At 40.0% G+C, this 17040-nt stretch overlaps 1 protein-coding gene across 6 annotated transcripts in view; it reads right to left on the bottom strand.

Moving 5' to 3' along the window:
• The window catches only part of evi5b (ecotropic viral integration site 5b), a 46401-nt gene extending 30592 nt beyond the window's left edge, over window positions 1–15809 (bottom strand). For 3 of the 6 annotated variants that reach the window (XM_084920787.1, XM_084920788.1, XM_084920789.1), the window contains exons 1-2: window positions 14517–14807; window positions 6601–6833 (exon numbers count right to left, since the gene is read on the bottom strand). In XM_084920787.1, coding sequence (XP_084776913.1) covers window positions 6601–6752 — 152 coding nt within the window. In that variant the 5' untranslated portion in view covers window positions 6753–6833; window positions 14517–14807. Of the gene's footprint in view, window positions 1–1425; window positions 1663–6600; window positions 6834–14516; window positions 14808–15685 lie in introns of those variants that run through there. The other 3 variants (XM_084920785.1, XM_084920784.1, XM_084920786.1) reach the window with 3 other exon arrangements.
• Window positions 15810–17040: the final 1231 nt, after the last annotated feature.

Raw genomic sequence — 17040 nt, 5'->3', positions numbered from 1 at the left:
GGTGCATGAGATATTATATGAAAGCTAAAAACAAAAATAAAAAATAAAAACTAAAAAAAGAAGAAAGAGAAAGGACTGTAAAACTATAGCAAATTGAAATATTTACTTAGCTAGTTTAAATCTTATGCATTCTTTTGAGGATTATTATTTACACTAGTGCATCTAAACAGCTACTGTTTTGACACATAATAACCGTCTTCCCTTTATTCAGATCTGGGTCAAAGGCCAGTGGAGTGGAGTGAGTAGAGATGCATAGACTTTCTTCTTTCTAGGGATGCACCAAGGCATTGAAAGCCTGTCTTCTTCTGAGTGGACGTGTCCCAAACACTCGAGCTAGGGGGAAATCCTATGCAGCTGGATCTTTTTGATGTGGACAAGCAGTGGCTCTACTTTGAGCCCCTCAACCTCTTTCTAAGGATGGACACTCTTTGGAGGAAGCTACTTCTGCCACTTCTATCCTCAGTCTAATTCTTCTAGTCCCTACCCACAGCTTGTGGCCACATAAGAGAATCAGGTAAATGCTGTGTCCTAACATTTATATTCTTTAACCATATGAGCCAAATCTCACAGTTTAATACTGAATCAGACTGAAAGCTGACCAAAAAAGGGTTTAAAACATTTCTGTTGAGTGAGAGAGAGAGAGAGATGACATTTATTTAAAATCTAATGGCTGCAACTGTAAGTGGTTGAAAATAAGCTGTAAAGGTCAGTAAAATATTTTCTGACTCATTTTGTTAATATCATTCATTTCTTTCATGTGTGCTCAGCATGTCAAGTAGCAGAAAAAGCCTGTGTGCCACGTTTATCACACACACTTCATCAGTCTTATCAGTCTTTCACTCACAAAGTGACCTGATCAAAGATTAGAATGTGGGGAAAAAACGCGGTGACTCCCAACCTGCGTGGCACTGAAGAGCTTATGTCACACAAACAAAGGCTCAGACACCTGATCTCGGAAAAAGGACGGGGCCTCTCCAGTGGAGCCTGTGATGTCACTGAGTGCGCTACCCGAATGGCTAGGGTTACAGCCAAATTTGGGTTGTGTGGGAGGGAGTGAAACGGACGGCCCCGACAGAACAGCCTGCAAGAGAGCCTCTCTTTACTTGTATTCAGCTTCGACACCGAGCTAAAGAGAGCGCTAAAGTTTCACAGGAACTACCCGTTTTTCAAGCAATTCAGTCAAATGATCGAAAACAGTGACTCAGATAAATTACAATACGTGTTACACATGAGCCTAAACATACTTACAGCTCTGCTAGTAACTCACTAACAGCCAAATACAAAACCAAAGCCTTCTGAATATAACAAACTTGTAGCTAATATTTTAGTGACAAAAACAAATTCCAGATAAAGTGACAGGTGGGAAAAAAGTGCGTCATGCCCACAATTTTCAAGAAAATAAGCAATGAAATACTGCAAACTTACCAAGATAAACTCATGATGTACTCTACATGTCTCAGTTTTCTAAGAATTCAGGAATTCTGGCAAGTCTCATTAACAAATTGAAGGCAACAGTGCAGGATTTCCTCGACTGTGTGACACCACTGAACCAACGCTTCGGACTTTTATCTGCTCTGAAGGGTACAAAGGGCTCCCCAAACACACATGCACCTGATAAACAACTACAGGCCGCGTCACAGAATCTGTAACTAAGTCCTCCTGCCTGCCATTGCACCTATCTTATTAACACCTAAGTGACAAAATGAAAAGATTTGTGTATTAGGGTTGCGTTAGGATTTTGCGGCAAAATAAAGACACTAAACGGGCGTTGTGAAGTCAAGGAAGGGTCAAAGGTTAGACGAACTTGAGCTCTGTGATACAAAAAATGTTATTCAATAGATATGGATGTGGTTTGAGCTTTATAAAGGACATTATGAAGAACATGTCTCTGATTATTTTTGATCTTGCCTAATCAAATGTCACTTGGCATTACGGGGCAGGAGCTGTGGTAGGCGTTACCGATGAGTCAACGACCGCTGCGTTCAACAGAGCTTTGCTGTGACCCAGTCTGAGTGGCACACTTGGTTTCTATGCTGACACAGAGTGTCCTATCCATGGGAGAGATCTACAGCAGGGAAAGAATTCACAAAGCTGGCTTTAGAGAATAGTTGCGTCATCCTCTAACAGTACTTTTATGTGACGTGAACAATTGAGAACCTCTGGGACTGCACACTATAGTCTTCTCTCACTGATCCAATATTTAAATAAACCCATCCACAGCCAGACATGCTCTGTTGTGGCTTTGAGAGTCCTTATCAAATTCTGGATCTTGTTGCAAGAACCGTTTATCTGATCAAATCTAAATTAGGAACCAGCACAGGAAAAAAACACTCCCAAAGAGACCATAGTCTTCATTTTAATGTTTAATGGACATTGCTTCAGCCATGTGAGCTGTTTACTGTTTACCTAGCAGTACAGTGTGCACAAATATGGGTACAATATGCGAGTCAACCTGAGGGAAACTTTCCATTCGGAGTCTACATGCAGGGAACCTTCACCCCGGAAATATATTCCACACCCTGAAACAACAAAACGGTCAACAACAAACTAAGAAACCTTCGAGATGATCTGAATATAATTTTTGTGAGTTGTTTGGTGGGTTCAATCGAAGCTTTACCCAGTGAGCTGAGTCAAAATCAAGTACAGGAATTAAAGCTTGTGAGGTTGGTTACATTTCCATATAAAATGATGATGTAGAGAGAAAGAAGCAACAGACGGTCTCTTACTTTCTTCACTTCACTCTCTTTAGAACACATGGTGCCTGCACCATGAGAGCAAGCTGTTCTTTGCAAAGCAGTACGATACTATTCAAAGTAGACTGGAGCCTTTCCCAGGGGGAGGGGCAGGGCACGATCTGAATGGTTAAATATTTGATTGCATTTAAGTTGAATATTTAGGCCCTAACAAACGTATCAGACCCAATCTTCTGATAATGTAGCTTCAGAGGAACAGTGTTTCGGCTTCTGGTGCAGTCAGCTGATATCCTGAAAAGACTTCTGGAAATGTTTACAGTTCTGACTATAAATAATAACAGGAACAATAACAATAACCTAATTATCTTATATGGATAAGGGAAGGTTTCAATGCATTCCTCGTTTGTTCTCCCCATGTACCTTTAACCTCCCACCTTCAACTACCCCAAATTCCAAGAGTAAAAATGAAAATAGAAATCTTGCCTATTCCTAAAGAATCTTTATACTCCTATTCAGATATATTATATCAAAAGCAACACACCATCTTGCATTTATCGGAGAAGAAGGCATTATTAAAGCACCTAAATGTTAATGATTGTGACTTATCTTAGATAGTATTTGCACCAATAAGAATAAAGAATTTTTTCACTTGCAATTTAGAGTATATTATTGTAAACACCAGCAGAACAAAACCAGACCAGAAACAACTGTACTTCCTGAGGAAGTTCAACTTGTTTGGGGTGTACAGGAAGCTGATGCCCTACAACATTTGCACATTTTAGTGTGCCTGCTGCTGACAAGGACAAACTGCATAGAATAATGAGTTCCTTTTCACATCATCCATCATAACCTGCTTCCCATTTTTAAGCAGGAGGATGAATATTCCCTCAATGCAGTTGTCACAGTCTGAGTTTAGTCCATTAGCACTTACATTTAGAACATCATGAGCTAGACTGGGTCACACTGAGGTTCTATTCCATCAACTAGAGCTCTGAAATGTGGACCAAAAAGCTCATATTCATGTATTTTCAGACTGAATAGTGGCATACAATACTGGTATTTTCTACTCAGCTGAATACATGATCAGATGGTACTGAAAGCCATGTGTGATTTATCACACTATTAAAATAAACTGTGACCAGAACACACAAAAAAAAAAAAATTTCATAGGTCATATTAAGCCGCAAGTTTCTCAGTCACGAGCTACTGGAAAATCCCTGAAGCTTAGTAAGACTTTCTGGTATATCTATTTAAGATAAATAAAATAACAATACTCAGTAAATGTGATTCCAGTCAATGTTTCACTGTCTCCATGCGACTATACCATAAATACATGATGACATGCACAACTAAATCCAAACAGTGTATGCTGACTCTGCCGTACTTTTTGCTTGTGTTGTTTCTTTTTTTTTTTTGCCTGTCCCGTTTGGCTCTTTTGCCATCAGAATTATTGTCTAAAGGCAAAGAAAGATGCCCAACGGATTTACTTTACCAAATTGACCATCCCAGCCTTGCCGTAATGGTCCATTTGATTCACCTTTTATTGTTTATTTTATTTTCACTTGCTGAATACGGGACAGACTTGACTGGGGGAAAGAAGGGGAGAAAGAAAGAGGGAAAGAGAAACAGCTGAGAAGAGGGACAAGGGCAAAAAACAAAAACCAACAGAATGGGCAGAAAAAAAAAAAAATGCATCTATCGATCACCTGGATCACCTGTTGAGAAAGAAAAAAGAAAACAAGCAGAAGAGAACAAGAGTAATAGAATAAACAACATCACAATGATATATGGGAATATGACAGTAAATACTAAATATTAAACATTATTGTGCAGCACATAAGATCAACAGAACACAGTGTGCTTTGAGGTAGGAGCCAAAAAGGGTGTAGTTTGTGTGTGTGAGCACCCGTGTGTTCACCTGTGAGCATGGACGCGCTTGTTTTTTTAAAAGGTTCCTTCATGTAATGATCTGCTAGAGGGTGTGGGGAGCCACTGCCCCGTCCTCCAGGGCATGAAGCAGGTATGGAGGAGATCAAAACTCCAGACATCCAGAGGCCCCCAGAACACAAGAGACCAAGGAAGACCAACAGAGGGGCAGCCGCGCCACTGTCCCAGAAAGAGCTGAGGAGAGTCCCAGATGAGGGCTCACCCAGCAGCCGCGGAGCAGAAGCCAGGGGGGGTTGCAGTGACGCGCCCGTGAGCTCCGCCGGCAGCCAGCTGTGCCTGAGTGACCGAGCCCCAGGCTGAGAGGCCGAGGGCACCCCACCCCCGAAGTGGCCCGAGCGAGCCCCAGGCTCCAGGCCCCGACAAGCAGCCACCAAGGAGTGAGCCGGTGTGTACCTGGACGCCCACCCCCGGACACAAAGAACCACCAATGCACCGATGTCTGAGGGCGTCTGCCACTGGCAGGGGAAGTGGTGGGGGGAGATAGGCCTCCAAACCTTGGAGGGCCTGAGATGTCCCCAGAGAGGTGGCGTCTGATACCCAACCTGACATATAGACACAGACATACAGGCACACACAGATACAAACATCCATTCCCACCCTCATGCTCTCATATGCACTTACTCCACACTCAACCAACGTGGAGACAAACATAAAGAGACGCTGTACACACGATCACACTCCCCAAGCGTACTCTACGAACCGGGTCTAGGTACCCTTGCCCCTGGAGGGGGGAACTGCACCCAGACCCAGGTGGTGTAACCCTTTTCCCTGCTTGTGTTGTTTCAACAAATCAACAAACCATCGTTCACAGGTGCAATCTGGGCTTGCACATGGCCCGTTCTGGGCTTGCACATGGCCCGTTCTGGGTTAGAATGGGCATTTAACCGTACAGCTATGAATTAATGTCATTAAAAAGCTCCAAATGATAATACTGAAGTGGTGGACATGAACCATGACAGACAGGCAGGCCCATGTCCACCTATGACACCCATGCTTAAGTGGTAAGCCTCACAGCCTGCCAGTTTAAAAAAAAAAAAAAAAAAAAAAAAGGTCATTCCAACGCCGGTGATTTTCTTTTTGGCTCTGGCTAAAATAGCTTTGGGAAGGCTCCAATGAGGTTCTTGCCAGGTTTGCTTGCAGAGCACAGAAAGAAAGTGTATGGGCAAGCACTACGGAGAGTAAAAGAAGCAAAATATAAATGCTGGCACAGCTTTACACAAGGTAACGTTTCTCAAAACGCCATAACATTAAATTCAGCATACTGTAAAGTGTATTATCAGACCCCTTTTAAATTTTAAATCACTTTGTGACTTTTGTTCTTGAACAGCACTATATGAAGGAATTTTATCTATTTACCCTATGCCTAATTTTAATACATATCAATATACTTATAATGTACTCCCCAGCCCTACTATCAACTTTCTAAAATCTTACTTCATAGTTAATACTACTATTAGCAAAGTTTACCTTAAATGGTCAGTGAGTATTGCTCACATGTCACATGCCATCATAATCATGGTAAATGGTAAATAGTATGGTTCTTATACTGTGGTTTTCTACTCCAGCACTCGAGTGTTGTACAGTACTGCAAAACAGGCCTCATTCACACCATTCAGTCATACAAGCACTTTTTTCTCTTTTACACCGACATTCACACATTCTTATTTTGACAGAAGCATTGGTGAGCAACTTTGGGTGCAGAATCTTGACAAAGGATTGTGCTTCATGACTAGCAAACGGAGGTTATAGTCTACATTGTCCAGAGGAAATTAACTTTGTGTCTCTGTAAGGTCTCAATGTCAAAAAACCAGTTCTTCCAACTGTCTCCAAACCAGTCAGACTGTATTCTCCACCCCTCTATAACTACATCACAAACTGTCTCAAAGAATGGTTCAATACAGTCCATCCTGTGCCACGCAACCTGAAATCAAACATGAGTCAGTTCGCACGAGAAGCTTACCTGTTCTGCTCTTCGAGCTTGGCAAGTAGCTCCACATCATCAGGACTGAGCTGGGCCGGCGAGGATGGGGAGAGGCCAGGCGAGGACAAAGAGGTGGAGGAGGAGGTAGCAGTGGTCTGCAAGGATGTGGGCGTGGCCACCTGGCTAGCCATCTGACTGACCGTGTGGGACACCGAGTTCTTCACCCATGAGAGAGTAGAACTCAGCTTACCAGCAACCTTGTCTGTCGCCACCTGCAGAAGATGAGAAGCATGAGCCCAAGCCTTCTGAAATCTCTCAGTTTCATCAAAATTAAACACTTTCACTAACCACATCCTAGTCTGAACTACACCACTTAACATCACTTCCAGTCACTTATATGAAGCCTACATTTACAAAGAATTAAATATTTATCAAAACATCTTCCTCCTGATAGAATATCAATACATCCCAGCAGCCTTTAGTGCTACATTATCAGCTTTGTTGGAAGCAGCACCAGGAGTCAGTGTCAGCTGGATCGATACACCTGCTTAGTTTACAAAGTCAGCATTGGCAAACAAATCTGTCTCTTTCTGATACCACAATCAATACTTTAAATGACTTGCTCGTATTCCAGTAAAGGCGCGTTGACCAAGGACGGGATTAAAAATAATTCTGTCACAATTCTGGAGGTTCTTAAAATGATGTTCTGTGGATTTTATTTACTTTCTAGGAGAAACATTATGCTTTTACTTGCATATTTGCAATATGTGCGTTACAATGGTTGATGCTCATATTAAAAAGGTCCAAGTTTTAAATAATGAGGTCAGTACATGTGCAAGTAATCCGTACGAGACCAATGTTCAGTTACAGACAGTTTGGCTGTGAACACAGAAGCTCACTCCAGTTTGTGGGGGATAGCCAAACACCATTTATCCATTTAAAGTGGAGGTAACCTTCAGGAGCGCATGAAAAGATTAATGATTATTTTGAAGTATAAATCAAGAAACCAGTCGGAGAATAAAAAGATATATGGTGTAGGAAATAGGAACAATAAATCCCTTTAAAATAAAGATACTGCTTTCTTTATCTGTAAACATTACTAATGCAGAAGTATCGTCCATTCTTTTTGGTCATAACTGACATTTCAGGATTACCGAGGAAGGGATTTTTGTGCACTACATGCCACACCACTATAATGGGTGACAATACTGTCTCTGTTTCACTGGACACTACTGACTGCAGCATGAAGAATGGCTCAAAGCAACACTTGGAAACTGATCATCTATTATCATAAAGAGAGACTATACTGGATAAAAATAAGAAAAAAAGAACAACCATCAAATAACAGCATAAAATGAATGCAGGTCATCTTAAATCCACTCCTACCTGCTACTCCAAACAATCCAAGCTACAGCTGCTTTCCATGAGGAAATCCAGCATGCCTTCGTTAAAAAGGACAGCTTAAATATTTCAAATCCAACGCAAAAAGTATTCCACTCTTATGAACCTTTGATCGACTCAACGACACACGGTCCTTTAGTCATATGATGATCAAACTCAGGAGGGGTCAAAGTGCTCCAAACGACCGGCTTCCTTCAAGTGAAACAAGATTACAGCAGGAAGCATATCACTGTGCTCAGCAGAAAGAAATTCACCTCACACCTGAGAAACACTTTTTAACTTCACCTTCACCCCGACAGGAAGTCTGGATATTGAGACCTGACAGGAAACCAATCATTTCAAAAACTACCCTGAAAAAGATGACTAATTTCTCTGTATCTAGTATCACATCATAGGAGGAGGGACAATTTGTGGTAAGTGTGGTGATAGGAATGAACTATGGTGCACACTGAAAGTGTCTTAGCTAAGCTTTTTTTCCTCCTGTCAAGAGAAACAGACAGACTTTGTGACAATATAAGAAACCGTCCTTTAATATAGTATCTTCACTATGAAATGATTTGATGTTATTGAGCTTTGGATACCACTGACGTGAAATGCAAATCTGAAGTAACAGATCTAAAAAGGAAACAGAACAGTTTTTTTTTCCAGACTCATTTCACCACAAACTTAATGTATATGACATCGAGCAGTCATCTCACAAACAGAAGCAAAACTGCAATGCAAAGATTACAAAAAACAAAAACAACTCACTATCTGAGAGACTAACTACAGCACTGACTGACAATAACACTTTCACTTTGAAACCCATTAATCGATCATTATTATAAACTCAATCATCCAAAAAACAAACAAAGACCATGAACAATATGCAGAGAAAACACATTAAAACTCAATCCATCACATATACAATGCAAAATTAAGGACACAACAGCCTGTACGTATTACACTATCGGGCTACTGGCTCAAACTGCCATCTCTAACACAACCGTGTCAGCTTAGAAATGCAATGCCCTCTCTGCAGCGCATCCTATGGCACTGTCTGCAATCTTATTATTTTGTTTGTTAATTTTCCCTCTTTGGGCAACAATGCACGCTGGCTCCCTAAAACTGCACAAACCCTTGCTCGTTCAGTATCATCTGTGTAGGTCCTCAGTCATCCAGGTCATGGTAGTCTAAGGAGCTTGAAAAGAAGGCGACTGGACTTTGGTGGTTCACTAAGCTGTTTACGCATAGTTTAGCATCTCTACTCTGAGTGGCTAAAAAAATATGATTTATCCCACTGAATATGAAAAACAAAGATGCTTTACTTTGTCATAAAAGACATAGCATCTAATATAAACAGGGGCCTGTGCCAAGTCTATTCTGGAACAGAGAGAAACAGGAAGTTGATACACCAACTTTACTATTTTCATAACACCACCCAGCTGCTGACCTGTCACCGTGGGGGACACGTTTACTGACCTTCATCAGCGATATGACGACAGAGCTAAACAAACAAATCCTCATTCTGCAGCTCTACAGTGTCTCTGCATTAAGTCAACATGGATGGAGAACAAAAAGACATCCGAACACACAGAGGGTAACATTAACCTTGCAGAAAAACAAGACAAAAGCAGCAAAGGTCTGTGTAATGAGCGCACTCCCACAAACACATGAAGGGTTATTTAAAAAGAGGAGCAGAAAACAAGGGAGGTAGAATATTAACCATTTACTATAAATAAACCACGAGTGCATCAACAAATTCAATTCCATTTGATTTGTGAAATCCTACTAAAAATGACCGTTTGCATGACCATAAAGACCACTGGCCTTTACATCTACCACTAAGCTTTTTCCAGTCAGTCCAGCACTCGCAGAACAACTTTCAACAGTTGTTGAGACCTGCATAGAACGAGTTACTAAAACCAGCACTAACTGATGTGAGCAGTGCAAGGTCTCTGTCAGATTTTACTCAGCCCATTTCAGCAATCAAACAAACAAACAATCAGCAAAATGAAGCTTAGAGTCCAATCAATTCATTCATAATAATAATAATAACAATGGATTGCATTTATATTTTTGGGACCCCTCAAAGCGCTTTACAATACCATTATTCATTCACTCTCACATTCATACACTGGTGAAGGCAAGCTACAGTTGTAGCCACAACTGCCCTGGGGCAGACTGACAGAGGCGAGGCTGCCATATCGCGCCATCGGCCCCTCTGGCCATAACCAGTAGGCGGTAGGTGAAGTGTCTTGCCCAAGGACACAACGACCGAGACTGTCCGAGCAGGGGCTCGAACCGGCAACTTTCCGATTACAAGACGAACACCCAACTCTTGAGCCACGCTTCCAAAACAAAGCATTGGCAGTACTGCTCCTTGATTGGAAAATCATGATAAATATTTGAATTACAGCCACGTGAATCAAATTAAAAAAATAACTACCATAAAGATGGACGTTATTAAAAGAACATCTTAACAAATTTATTCTTAAACTGTCAGGGAATCATTAACCGATCCTGAGAAATGGACCTCTCTAGGTTTTATCTTGCATGGAGGTCTCTTTTAACTCAAAGCTTTGTGCATCACTGAAATAGAATACACTAAATGTGTAAAGTGAACATCTAGCCTTTTCAAAACTGATGTAAAACCTGGCTGATGTCACACAATCGTCAGCCATTTACATTGGGTAAAACCCATGTTATTTCCTGACATGCACTGGTGGATTCCTATAACCCAGCCAAATTGTGAATCTCATTAATAATGAGAATCACTGAAAAAAGTAAAGCTCAAAAACAAATCCTAGTGTATTTTATATTAGATGTTTCTGTCAGGATATACAAGCATTCTGAGAGTAGCAACTAAAATGTAATCATCTCACGACAGGACATGCTTAGACAGATGCCAATGTCCAGGTGGCCTTAGGAGACATTCCTTCCAACAAGGCACGCCAACTGCAGCAAGGCCTCTCTATAAATCCTGGATACAGAGATTGTTGCTTCTTTTGTTTGCCAAAGAACTCAAAGGGGCCCTGAGATGCAGTGTGCATAGCTAATGAAACCCACAGAAAGGCCAGAAGAAGGCGTTAGGGAATAACTTCATGGGGAACTGAGAAAGACCACAAAGGCAGAAGCATTTACTGTCTTTACTCAAAATGAACAACACCTAACAGACAACTCTCTTAGCTCAATGTAAAGCTTGAAGTTTCAGTCAAGAAGATATTTACAGTCACTCGGCTTTCGTGTTCCCATTTCTAGGAGGGGAATTACATCAAATTTGTCTGGCTGAGCATGAGAGATCCTAGTCTCAGAGGAGAAAAAAGTCCATGTGCTTTGTGAGGGTGTTAAAACGCAGGCCTGACTTATAATAACACACACAGACACACACTCTGAGGTGGGAAGGCCTTTGACTTCACACACACAAGTGCAGATTTTCCCAGTGTACCATGAGCATTTCAATGGTCTTGCTGAAGGCTATTCTTCAACATGCACCCACATAATGAGAGCTACATTTGGCCCACAAAAATCTAGCATTACAGTAGTGTGGCAAATCATGTGTGCTGGCAGCAGCTCATTTTATATAATACCAGTACTTAAATTTCAGCAATGGATGGTTTATTCACTGGGAGAAACAGCTACAGCCAATCTAAAACATTAACTATAAGGCTTTTTTGTCTTTCTTTTTTATATAAATATACACTAAATATAATATAAATATAAGTCCAATCTGCCTGATCATACTTATTAAATAAATGAGGATAACATAAACACCAGTTAGTGAAATTGTGGGGAAGAAGAAAAAAACTCACAAGGGGGAAAATGGTGGCTGGGGGGGGATCAAAACACTGAAACTACACTGAAGTGACAGCATTACTGATTTGTGGCTTTTAGGATTCTCTTTCTGAGCTACACAAATAATGTAATGCATTACTGGTGATTGTATTTGTAGGTATTATCTTTGCTTTGATGCGCCACAGGGTGGAAATCACAGGCTTAACTGGATGCATTCAGTTAGGTACTGCAGTTATAAGATTTCTCACAGGCCACACGCTAATATAAACACACCTGACACATTGTTTACAGTAATAATTACAGCTTGGCTTTTTGTCTCATGACAAGTTAAATGTTACTTTTTGTTTTCAGTACTAGTTGTTGGCGATAAGTTCTCTGAGGGAGAAAACCACTGTAATCTGTGTAAAATCACCAAAAATAGATTCAAATGTACTTTTTTCTTGTTCAGCCACAGGCACATACATAGAGTGTAGGTGGCGAGTACATAACACGATCATCCTCTGCCTCGCTTAGTCACACACGATTTATTGTAACTCCTTGATCCATGATCTCCAAGGACTCTTAAATATGGGGGTCACAGGAAAGTACTTGAAGCTTCATGTCCCCTGGGTTCACAGATATGACTTACTGACATACAAAAAGAGTGAGAAGTTGTTATGTGTTTGTTGGGAATTTGGCAATTGACACCACATGAGCCAAAGTTGTTCACCGATGCACTGTGGCTCAAGTTAGGGCTGTTCGATATAACGATATATATCGGATGATTATATAAAAACGTCTATCGTTTCATTTTACGCTATCGTTTGTTTCGTGGTGTCGCAAAATAAACTGTTTACGGCAATATTTTTTTCATCGTTTTGATGGTCACTGTAGTGGCTATATTAATTTCTTAAAGTTCTCTCTTTCTCTTATATTTAATATAACCACACTACTGACGGACAAGCGCCTGTTTTTATGGGTTGTTGTTAGCAACAACTACGGTAAAACCATTGCATGTCCGCTTGTTTATTTTCCACATAAACCTTTCACAATAAAACTCAAGATCCTGTTGAGAATTTTCAAAATAAACGGAATCACGTGAAAAAGTATGCAGAGTATTGACGGATGAGAAGCAAAAAAAGAGTCGTCAGGTGCTAAAAAATAAACCTTAGATTCAAACGTTAGAACAGGCTTTTCCCCGCAGCACACCGTGTAATAAATACTCACAAAGAAAACGGCAGCCGTTACAACCTATGTCTAAAAATGTGTAGTTTCATGCATCGGTTAAAACACTGGACTCCAGGTACAAGACGCCCAGCTAGAAACAATTCACCTACCCGAGATTCACAGAATTTACAGAAAATATTAAATTTTTTGTGATTTATATCGTTATCGGATGATAGATGTTTTATATCGGGATATGAGATTTTGGTCATATCGCACAGCCCTAGCTCAAGCTACAACAAAAAAAATAAATGCTAATCTGAGGTAAATGTGTATTGAAACTGATTATTTCAGTGAAATGATGAGCTAAGTACAGGTAGAGGAAACGATTATTATACTGGCATATTGGCAAATAAAATGACATTGATAGCTGATATTTGTCCTTTGTGTCACATCAATTTCCACCTGGCCAAATGATCATAGTGATATTCGCAACTTTTCTCTTCTCTCTCACATAGTTTGTTTATCATCTCTCTTCTCCTTCTCTGAACAGGGCAGATAGCCCTTCCTCACTAAGTCTGGATCTGCTGGTAAATTCTTCCTGTTAACAGAGTTCTTCCTCCCCGCCATTTTCAAGCTCATAGGACATCTGTGATCGGTACGGTTTTTACTCTAATATTGCATGGTCTTCCCGTCACCAAATATAGAGGCCTAAGATGACTTTTGTGAATTGGCACACTCTATATTAAACTAAAAAACACAGTCTGTGCATCCCTCAATATAATGCACTGTATTAGGTTATTAATCTGGCAATATTATACATTTAGATCAGTTTAAATTCCTTTAGGAATTTAAAGTAGGAATGAAATGCACTTTAATTGAGTCTGGTGACGTTTCTTCCTGTTATAATAACTTCTGGTGGGTTAAAAGCCCGCTTGAGCTCTACTCTGAGAGCTGTTGCAACTTGCAAGTCACTTCTTTGCAGCTGGACTGACGCATATGCTTAGCTGCAACACAGCCAACACTACTGCTGACCAGTTTAAATCCTTTGCTTAGTCTACTGACACACACATAATATTGTTTACCTATCAAAAACACTTTAGGGGACGGGCAGTAAGCTGAGTACAGATGCATTAGACGCCGAGCTCCCGATTCCTTTTATGGCTTGTTGATGTTGTGAAATGACGAAATGGAGATCTAGCATCAAATGCAACAGTATGCACACTGTATGTCTTCCAGAAGGCTCTAAAGTCGACGCGTCGGACAACACTACAGGAGGTTACATGTTGAATAAATGTGACTTTAACAGACACTACCCTGCAAGATTAAATACAATGCTTATTAAAGGATGAAGTGTTTTTAGGTTTTTGTTTTTTGTTCCAGGCGATAGCCCGAGTCCTTTATAAAGTAGTTTGGAGATCAACAGCAAACATTTAACACAAGCAACAGCGCCAACATGCCGTGATACACGCTAATACTAAACCGCAGTTTTTGAGTTAAGTAAAGATAATCTGCTTTACTTTAAAGTAATGTCACACTGTTCACGTTAACAGTCACGGGTGAGAACTAAGATTTTACGAGTTACTGATCGTTCCAGTATTTAGACATAGCCCGAAAATAGCAAGAACATCATTTACCTTGAACCGTCTTTAGCCACACGCAGCAGACGTCGCCTGCTTCCCATGCACGAAAGTGTGCTAGTCCTGATACTATGAGAAAACGACAGGTTTTCACACGGTTCACCCAAGTACATATGTTACCCAAGATAGCCTAGATCGGTTTCCACTTGAAAGCTAGCCAGCGTTAAGTTAGCTCGTTCCCATTGACTCTTGGGTCCAACCCATGCAGCCGTAATACGTGTACACAAATGTCTGCGGAGCTGGGACAGACGGCGGCCTACCCGAGTGTTTACATCCCACAGAGCATGCCCGGTTTGGAACAATACTGACACCAAGCGTTCAAACTGCGCAACTGCACCTCCAATAAGTCATTTCTTTCATTCGTTTAAAAAAAGAAGAAGTATTTTTTTAAAAGGGAAAATCATGCATTTGTTATAGAAAATATTGGAATTAAGTTACGTTTTCTTCCCTATGCTCTTCCTTGTGAACAGCTTTAAGATCATCAGCTAGATTGATGATGACAGATGATTTAGCTGTGCTTCTGGCTGTACCCAAGGACGTCATTACTTTTGCTCTTTATGATCACTCTCCACAAACTGTACAAACACAACTAAAGTGACACCTTAAACCTGCTTGCCAGGACAGGTTTTTTCACATTATGTTAAATATCTTGTTCAAAAGCTGGTTAGTGAATTAATTAAGTTTCATTAACAATATTTATAAACTAAGAGTGAGAGTGAGTGAGAAGTTGTAACCTGTTTAAAAAAATATGGATAAGACATTTTAAGAAACAAAATACTAAAGAATCCTGTTATCAAAGACAGAAGCAGATACATATGAAAGATCTTTGAAAGGAATCAAAATTATAAGGCTGTATTAGGTTTGTCTAAGTACTTTTCAAATAATTATGCCTTTTTTCCTTATTTAAATTTAGCTCCAAAGTGTCATAACACGCTCCAGAATACACAAGGCATTCAGGGAACAGGATATAAAAAAGCGAACCATTCACACACATTCAATTTAGGCTTATTTGTCTTTTTGCCAACGATACGACAGACATCACCTCATGTCATGACTGTTTTTCAACAGCTTCTAATTTGCAACCAGTGTGTCTATACAATGTAAAATCTTCAAGTCAGAGAAAAGAGCTCCACACATATGTTGTAATGCTTACCTAATTTTCTTACCTGAAATTCATTGCTGAGAGAAAACTACCTGTGTTAGATGAAACCTGGAGGTACAAACACTTTGGTCTTTATAAATTTCAGTTAAATAATCTTATCTTCATTGAAAAAGCAGAAAAACACCAAAAATAAGTCCAGAAAAAACTCTGGTGTAAACCTTTAAAAACGACTTTAACGTATGAGGAAATATTAATTTGAAAAATATCTATAATATGACACCTCAATCAAAGTGCCTTCAGTAGCTATATGTAGCTCATAATGCAGCAATCACTTGCTCTGGTAAAAATATGACTCGACTGACTAGAATTACATACCATGCACTCATGAAACCTACTTTTCAGGTTTCACATGAGAGCAGTGACTCATTTCTTTTGTTGACAAGCTGGACACTCCTTCCTTCATGACAGTGGCTGGAAAGCAGCTCGAACTGTAGATGACACTTGGCAACACCACAGTGAATGTAGGCTTCTAACTCTGAGACACTGTCAACAATGACATCTCAGCCCGTCAACCATAAATATTTACATACTTATGGCTACGCACCCAAATTGTAACGCACACTATTGAGGTAGATTATGACGAAACAGTTGAGTCACAGAGACTTTAAAATAGATTAGAAAGTTGGCTGGCTTTTTATAAATAGATCTTTATAATGTTTTGTGCTAATATTGGCTGAGCCAGCAAAAAGCCAAATTATTGTGAAGGAGCATCATCAAACTGTGACTTGTGTTGTTTGCAGTCACACACTCCTAACTGATGTCTACAGTTATCGCTCAATTTTTGATGCAGACTTGATTAACATCCATACTACTGTACTATCTTGATTTTGACCACACCTCAAAGTGCACTGTCAAAGATCAGGACACGGAAAATGTATTTTTTATGTTACAAGATGGATTCCCATAATTGCATAGAAAATTCCAATTAATTCAGTTGCATTTATTTAGCACCACAGCATAAGACCAGTGTCCTCAATGCAGTCTATGACTCCTTTTCTGCTTTGGAACCACAAATGTGACTGCACTCAGAGAGAGATCTACTCTAATGGGATGCAATGAGGTCTTTATTTTCTCTTATATATGCTCGCCCACAACTTTATTAGTTTATTTGTTTATTTGTTTATTTATAAGGAACCCCATTAGCTTCCACAACAGTGGTTGCTAGTCTTCCTGGGGCCCAAACCATCAAATACCATCGAATAAAATGTTACACAATGAATTGGATGCAAAATATCCACATAATTTAGCTCTTACATCCACAATAAGGTTTTACAATTCTGAAAATATAAGCATGTAAATATTAAAAAAAAATATAAAAAACACTCAAAAAAAATACACAATTTCCATTACAAGTGACAT

The sequence above is a fragment of the Perissodus microlepis genome, chromosome 23 (genome assembly GCF_051167445.1).
Source record: "Perissodus microlepis isolate ML-2025 ecotype Zambia chromosome 23, ASM5116744v1, whole genome shotgun sequence".
Taxonomy (NCBI): Eukaryota; Metazoa; Chordata; class Actinopteri; order Cichliformes; family Cichlidae; genus Perissodus; species Perissodus microlepis.
This window is presented reverse-complemented; position numbering and strand designations above follow the sequence as displayed.